Genomic DNA, 8,588 nt, shown 5'->3' with positions numbered 1-8,588 from the left:
AGCGTTAAAGGGAAATATTCACTGTTATTATAGTTAATAGCACACTTTCAGACTGGTAGCTCCATTAAAATCTGCCCCATAAAGTCAGGGGCTCCCTGAGGACAGGGATTTTACCTTCCCATTAGACCAGGGGCTCCCTGAGGGCAGTATGAGGAAAGGGGGAATGGGATCTGTTCCCTACATCTCTCCTCCAGAATGAAGTCTCCCTGGTGATCCTTTCAGATCTAAGAATTTCTAGGTTCAATGAAAATTAGGAAGACAGCTGGGTGGTCATTGTTGAACCAGCCCATCTCTGGGCCTCTGAGACAGTACTTGGTGATGACTGTGCTCTGAGGTGCCCTGACCTCACTACAAACTCGGTTTCACTTCCTCTCTCATATCTGCTAGGCAGGTAAAGTGTTTGCCTCATAACAGGCATGACTGGTGATGATGAGAGGGGGGCAGGGCTTCAGAAGAGTCAACCCAAGTCTGGGTGGGGATAGAAGTAGGGAGCCATGATATGTACATAGGAGGCCTCAGTTCCCATTTAGGCAGTGCCTGGGACACAGGACGCAGGGCCTAAATCCTCATGGAGTATCAGAGGAGGAGGAGATGGTTCTCCTCAGCCCGGATTCTCATTCTGGGGGTATTTTCTTTGAGAGAGACCCAAGCAGGTAAGTGTAGGGGAAAAGAGGTCAGGTAGAGAGAGGAAAGACCATGGAGATTTGTGTCTGATGGGAGAAACTCAGTCACTTTGCTCAAGGGGCTTCAGGTAACCCAGGCAGTCAGTCAGTCAACAAGCCTTTATTGAACAATTTGTATGCTGCAGCCAACTAGTGCTCTAAGTGGTAGGGATACCAAAAGATAAATCAAATAAAACCTGGTCCCTGCCTCTAAGGAGCTCGCACTCTAATGGGGGAGACAGAAAGTAAACTAAAAGATGCCTACAAGATACCTACAGAGTAGACGAAAGGGAGCTTTGGAGAGGAAAGCTCTGGCAATTGTGGGCACCTGCAAAGACTTCCTGAAGATGGCATTTTATCTGAGACTTGAAGGAGTCCATGGAGGCCAGGAGGTGGAGGTAAGGATGGAGAACATTCCAGGCTCAGGGAACGTTCAGGACAAAGGTGGGGGGTGGGCGGTAAAGTGCAAGTGTGGGGAACAGCCAGTAAGCTGCTATTGGGTAGTCAGATGAGTGGAGGGGAGTAAAGTGTAATATTCTCAATTACAATGACTGGAAGTATCCACCCTCTGAAAGGTTTTAAATACTGAGCAAAGAACTTTATCATGGAGATAAAAGAGAGATGTTGGAGTTTATTAACTAGGAGAGTGAGATAGTATGAGTAGTGCTTTAGAAAAATCATATTGGCAGCTGAGGGAAGGATGGATGGAAGAGGGAAGAAGCTTGAGGTAGGGAGATCAGTGAGGAGGCTGTTGTAGGTGAGAGGTAAGAGGGCCCAAGTAAGGGTCAGGGTTGTGTGAGTGAAGAGAATGGCATGTATAGGAGAACAATGAGGTTCCTATAAGGTCATATGGTCCTGCCTTGTCATTTTACAGATTTGGAAACTGAGGCCCAAAGAACTTGTGTGACTTTCCAAAAGTCACTCAATTAGTATTAGAAATGGGATTCAAACCTAGTTCTTCTAATTTCAAAGTCAATGCTCTTTCTATCATTCCACATAAATTCCCTACTGTGTGACAGAAACTTACATATGATTGGAAGTAAATAATTATATGTATAAGTAAATACAAATCAAATTCTCATTGGAGCAGGGCACTAGCAGCTATAGGAATTAGGGGAAACACTGTAGGAGGTGGATCTGGAGTTGTAGTTTAGAGAAAGTTGGGGATTCTCCAAGCTGGAGATGATGAAAGATCACATCCCAGACTAGGCAGACAGCCTCAGCAAAGATCTGCAGGATGGAATGGTGGGTGTGAAGATTGGTAAGTGGGCCAGATTGGCTGAAATGTTGAATGCATGAATGCAAGGACTGTGAAATAAGCCTCCAAAGGTAGGCTGGATGCAGGCTGTGAATGGTGCTGAATGTCATTACCTGGAAGAGTTCATATTTTATTCTAGAGGTGTTACAGTCCACTAGAACTCTTTAGAGAAAAGAAGTGATGTCCTTTAGGAATAGAAAATGGGAAGACTGGGGAGGACTGATTGGAGAGGGGAGAGATCTGAAGAAGGAAAACCAATGAGGAGGAAATTGCAACAGTCTCGTTGAAAGGTGATGAGGGTGAGCTAGGGTGGGGGATGTGTAAATGGAGAGAAAGAAATGGATGTGACAAAAGTTGTGGAGGTGGAATCAATAGGCCTTGGTCACTGGTCGTATATTGGGGGAAAAGGGGGAGAGGGAAGATAGGAGGATGAGTCTGAGATTACAAACCTGAGTCATTGGAATACTAGTGGTGTTCTTGACAGAAATAGAAAGTTAGGAAAACAAGTGGGTTTAGAAGGAATGATGATGAGTTCTGTTTTTGACATGTTATCTTTCAGCTACCTATAGCCAATCTAATTGGAGATGTACAAAAGAAAGGTTTTTTTGGTCAAATAAGCATTTATTAATCCCCTCCATTGTGCCAGGCACCACAACAAGTGCTTTACAAATGTTTCATTTGATCATCACAAGAATTCTGAGAGGTAAGTGTCATTACTACACCAGTTTTCTGGATAACAAAACTGAAGAGCTTAAGTGTTTTGCCCGGGGTTACCCAGCATAAGTGGGTGCTTGCTCGATTTAAACTCTGCTCTGCCTGACTACAATCACGGTACTTTATCCACTACATCCTATACATTGCACCACTTAGCTGGTGATGCTTGGAGAGAGAGAGAGAGGGAGGTAGAGAAAGAGAGAGAGAGACAGAGACAGAGACAGAGACAGAGAGAGACAGAGAGAGACAGAGACAGAGGGAGAAAGAGAGACAGACAGAGAGACAAAGAAAGAGTGAGAAAGAGAGTTGGCTATTTAGACTTTGGAGTCATTTGTATAGTTGCCCTTACTGATAGGGAGGGCAGAGGAAGGGCAAAGGAATGAATTAGGGAAAACACTGGTCCTCTGGTAACCTGAAACACCATGTTCTCTTCTTCCCTTCCTTCCAATAATTCAGTACACCACAAGCATGTGGCTCAGTTCACTGCAGTGGGCACAACCCTCTCTCTCTTGGAACTAAGGGAAATTAGCTTCATGGATGATATTGAAGTGGAATCCTATAACAATACAGACCAGCAAGTTATTTCCAAGATACCCTGGGTCTCTTATGCAGTGGGAGTTGATTACATCACTCAGATGCATAATTTATTCGTGTACCATGACCAACATGTCCGCTGGATCTTCCAATACTTACCAAAGAATGACACTAATGATAACAGTAAGTCAGATTCACTCATCTCCCCCTCCCTCTTTTCATCCTACCTTGTCTATTTCTCTTCCAAGTCCAATAGATCCATCCTCAGTAGATCATACACTGAAATGGATGTCCTTGGTCCTAGTACATTGTTATTTACTAACCTTGAGAAAGAGCATCAAAGAATCCATCCCTGAACCTTAAACTTCATCCACTTGGTTCAAAATCCTGGGTCACCATCCCCTTCTATAATCCTTCTAAGACACCACCGCCTTCAGCCCAAGAATTTTCACTATGTTCCAAACTTTCTTAATCAATTAACCTGTACTCAGAGGATGAGGTCCCTATGCCCTCATTATGCCCACAGTTTAGAGATAGGCTGCAGTTGATCCTAGTTACTGATCTCTCTCTCTTCACCAGTCCCAGAAGAGGCCATCCCAATGTCCCTCCACAGGAAACCACACAGGGCAGCTCCTTGCAGACTGTGAAATAGACAATGACATCAAGGTGAAGAGCCATGTCCATTTAATTTGGGATGGAGAGGAATATTACAGGATAGATGAAGAAGTTGGGCACTGGGGGAACTTGAAGCCTGAATTCAAGAAATATGAGTTCATTCTAGTCAGCCCCTTCTGGACTGATCTAAGGAAACGCTACACGAATCAATATTGTGTTGACCTGCTGAGGAAAATCGTTGGCTACTCAAGCTTAAGGGATAATGGTGAGTGTTTGCTGCTTCCCATCTCCTCCCAGGAGGTCCAGGTCACCCCTATCATTCTGTGTAATAACTGAAGCCCTAGAGAAACATGCAGGATCCATAGCTTCTAACCATTGCTTACATCCAATCTATAATGGGAGAATCAGAGAATGTGAGAAAGGTTGAGATTATTTCTTTTTTCCTTCTTTCTTTGCTCTTCCTTTCTTTTCTCATTTTTTTCTTTTTCACTTGCCGCCCTTCCTTCTTTTCATACTTATCTTCCTTTCCTTCTTTCTTTTTGTCCTTTCCCTCTTTCTTTTCTTTCTACTTCTTATTTCTTTCCTTCTTTCACTTCTCTCTGTCATTTTTCTTCCCTCCTTCTTACTTTTCCTCCTTTCTTTTTTCTCTTTCCTTCCCTTTTTTCTGTCTTTCCTTCCATCTTTCTTTATTTCTTTTGCTGAAGTTAATCTGCTTCTGCCTGCCTCACCAAGGCATGAGAGTGACCCTAGGAGCTCAAAGGCTATGAAAGCTAAAAAAATACTCTGTTGTGTCCTACCAAGGTGGAAAAGTTTATGTATAGCCTCAGGAATGATAGATTTTGTGTCTGCTGTCTAGTGAGCCATCTAGCCATATGTAGAACATCATCACCAGGAGGTTGACCACCAGGCAATGTTTAATTTTTAATTTGTTGGGGTTTGGGAGGGCTGCAAAAGAAATACATGAAGGATAGCCTAGTAAGTATAGACTGTCTGCAATCTTTACCTTTAAAAGGACCCACACTGATGAAATTATGGATCATATGGAATATTGGCCTGTTAAAGAAGATTCTGTTCTTAATCTGTTATAGCAGACCAAACTACATGAAGAGGGTTTAGAAAGTTGCTGGTGATGTGGTCATCAACACCAACAGATGCTGACTCTGTAACTAGTGTTTATCTAACACTTTTCTGGGTATCCAAGGAGATACAAATAGGTATAAGCTATCATGCTACTCTCAAGGGCCTGATGGATCTATCGGGTCCAAAATGATAAAGGATGCTGCATACAGGAGAGTGGGGACATCAGTAAAGGTAGAGACAATGGAAGCATCAAACGTTCACAGAGATTGTGACATGAGGCCTTCTTTCTTGATCTCTGCTCCCAGTGCCCCCTGAGGTGACCGTATCTCTCCATGTCAACCGAGAAGACAGCACCATTATCTCCTGCACAGCCACAGGCTTCTACCCTCGCTCCATCCTACTGCGTTGGGAAAAAGATGGGAAGCTTGGTGTATGGGGAAAGGAGACTTCCAGTGGTACCCTGCCCAATGCAGATTCCACCTTCTACCTCCAAATTACCTTAGAGCTCCCACCAGAGGACTCAGTGACGGGTTAGACTTGTGTGGCAGAACACATCGAGCTGAAGACCCCTGCTGTGTATCCAGGTTAGTACTTCATCCAGGTGTTGTCATCACATCCCCAACGAGACCAGGTCCCAGAGTGGAGTTCCATTGCCTTCCCTCTTCTTTCATTGAATGTAGCCACATTTATATTCTAACCTTTATCTGTATAGTCCCTGAAAAGCCCACAAGGGAGAAGCCTTGGGTCCTGGCACTGGGCGTTATGTTGGCTGTCATTCTACTGCTGAGCTGTGCTGGGGCCTTCATAGCATGGAAGAAGAAGAAGTCAGGTATGCATGTAATGAAAGAGAGGTAACAGAAAGGTATTGGATGGGGAGCTAGCAAGGAGACAGCAGATATGGCTGTTACAACTGCCTCAATAACTTATAATAGGAATATATTTTGAGAAGAGAATCCCAGAATCTCAGAGTCAAAGTGGGACACAGAAGCTATGTTGTCCAAACTCTATCTGGTCAAAAATCTCTTCGATAACATACTGGGCAAGCCAACTTCTCCAAACCTCAGTTTGCTTATCTGTAAAAGGGGGATAATAATAGCTCTTACCTCATAGTAGTATGATGTATATAAAGTGCCAGTCAAACCTTGAAGTGCTATGTAAATGTTGGTAATTATTATTAATTGTTGTTATTATTATTGATTTTTAATTAATTATAATGTAGTTGGAGACTACTGTGGCCTTTTTTTCTGTCACACCAAGCTCACGTCACATTGCTGACTTATATGAAGTTTTCAGTCTACTAAATGCCCTATGTCTTTTTTCCCCCCAAAAATCGTGTGTATGTGTGCATTAATATGTCTTATACTTACTGCTATTTTGAATTCAACTACGGGACTTAACATTTTTTGAATGCTCATCTGATCCAATCCAATCTAATAAGCATTTGTCCAGGGCTGATTAGTGTATCACTGGACTCTTGCAACACAAAGACAAAAGAAAGAATAGTCCCTGCTCTCATGGAGTTTCATTCTATTGCATTGACACAACATGTGAAACTATGAAATTTCATTTTATTATATTCTATCTGTTCTGCCCTTTAAAGATTTTTGTGGATCTGATTTGGCCATTGGCTTTGTTTATAGTCATCCAAAGGCAATAGCTATCCTTCTTGACTTTGAGTTATCTCCAAATTTGACGAACATGCAGTCTATGGCTTCATGCCAGTCATCACAAACCATGGTGGCTCGAAGTGATCAAACTGCCCTTGTTAGATGCTCACAAATCAGTCACTCATCCTTTCAACTCATTATCACAAATATTTTTAAGTACTTGTTATTATCAAAGTTAGAGATAGCATTTTATAGTGAATAGAGACCCTGTCTTGAAGTTAGGAAGACCTGGATTCAAGTCTTACCTGTGACACATATCGATTGTGTGACCCTGAACAAGTCATTCAAAGATCCCCAGGAAACTCTCTAACACATAACTGTAGAGAATTCAAATTTTCACTGGTAGAGGGAATTCCTCACTGAGATTTTACTACACCTTGACAGCTTGGGTCTGGACCACAAAAAAAAAAGTCAGACGGGGAGGGATTGTATACCTTAGTAATGTTTAGTAGAATTGTGTTGATAATTGAAGTCTAGCTCATTGGCAAATGGTTATGAAGTGTCCCTGACCTTCCCTGAAAAAATATGGGGTCACACGTCCATTTCCAGACCAGTAGCTCCTCTCATTCACCATTATTTTTCAGAGATCACTATCAGTGGCTTAGCAATAAGTCATCAAAGTCATCATTTGTTTCTTTGTTTGTTTTTAGTACCCTGAGATGTTAATCCATGTCAGTTGACTTCTGTTTATTAAGATACTCAGAAACTCTCTAATTACCATCTTACATGGGCTTCCATTCTTTGTTAACCATTTCTGTGCCTTATTGCCATGTTCTAATACCACAACAGAAATATCTTCATATCATTTGAAATTATCATTATGTCTTTTAATGATCATTTGTTCCAGCCTAATTGAAATACACAATGCAAATTTGAATGATGTGACACTTCACTAGATTCCTTATTCACACTAATTGGGACCTAGTTGTAGTTCTGTCTTCTCTTACCTCCATTCCATTCATTCTGAGAAGTGGTCCCCTTCTTTCTTTGAGCTTTTTTTTGTGTTAAATGTATTTATAAAAAGTAGAAAGCTCTTTATGATTGTGTTGAGAATTCATCATCAGTTTCATCTCAGTGACACTAAAATCATCCTGGTTTGATGTTGACCTTCTTTTGTATTCATTTTTACTTACCAGATTCTTCCATCTTTTATAAATACCTGTGGAAAAGCTAAATGGGGAAATGAGTACCCTGTGTAGCCATGTTTATCTTTTTTTTTCAGCCAAAGACAAGGTTTATTAGAACATCCGTCATATTGGGCAGACTCTTAAGGAGTCTGAATGTTAGTGAGCTATTGGCTAGATTATAAGAATCTGAGTACTTTAATGGAGACAAGATGGACCTTATATACAGAAAGACTATGGGTGGGATCTAGGAGTGGCCAAGTAGTCTATGAGGTAATAAAATTCCAGGGACCTGGACCAAGAGAGAATGGAGCATAGACAGGATTATGGATGGGAAGTGGCCTGGGGCCATAGTGAGGTAACACAATGGAGGTCTAGGCTAGGTTAAGGGTAACAGAGTTGGGAGATTGGGTGTAGCCACAATGAAAGGCCAGTTGATGGGATTATAGCCTCAGGCAAACACCAGAGATTTGGCCATGTGGGAAAGTCCAGGGTGTTTCCTTTTTGGGGTCTAGATCCCATCCTCATCATTTCTCCCTCAAACAAATGGAACCCAAATTCTTTTGGGGTAAGAGGCGAAGGTATTGGCCTCTGAAACTACTTCCTGCTGGCAAGGGGCATAGAGCTGTCCCTGCCTTGAGGGAGTCCCAAAGAGGATGTTGACTGGAACCAAGCACAAGCTGCATCCAGGGAACTGATAGGTGGGACATTTGCTGGTACTCGTTTGCTACCAACTGTAGGTGAATGGCCTGTAGTCTGGAAGACACAAATCTGACAGAGAGGACTGCAGGGTCCAGATATAAAATAGGGACTAGATTTAGGGTCCAAATATGAGAGGATAAAACATCCTTAGCTCTGTTTGGATTCAGATAATTCAGTTTTCCAACTATGCAGTATCAAATCCACCTCATAACCAGACTCAGGAATAGCCAGG

General features: G+C 42.2%; 1 protein-coding gene across 1 annotated transcript; it reads left to right on the top strand.

The window, feature by feature from the left end:
- The first annotated feature begins 467 nt into the window (after window positions 1-467).
- LOC114026324 (zinc-alpha-2-glycoprotein-like) lies at window positions 468-5,988 on the top strand. The gene is given in 5 exon segments (XM_027840000.1): window positions 468-653; window positions 3,091-3,351; window positions 3,782-4,048; window positions 5,169-5,447; window positions 5,576-5,988. Coding segments are annotated over 5 exon segments (1,035 nt in total). The 5' UTR covers window positions 468-568; the 3' UTR covers window positions 5,719-5,988.
- Window positions 5,989-8,588: the final 2,600 nt, after the last annotated feature.

The sequence above is a fragment of the Vombatus ursinus genome, unplaced genomic scaffold (genome assembly GCF_900497805.2).
Source record: "Vombatus ursinus unplaced genomic scaffold, bare-nosed wombat genome assembly UNPS02014837.1, whole genome shotgun sequence".
In the NCBI taxonomy this organism is placed as follows: Eukaryota; Metazoa; Chordata; class Mammalia; order Diprotodontia; family Vombatidae; genus Vombatus; species Vombatus ursinus.
Note: the sequence above shows the minus strand (reverse complement) of the source record. Positions and strands in the feature narration are given on the sequence as shown.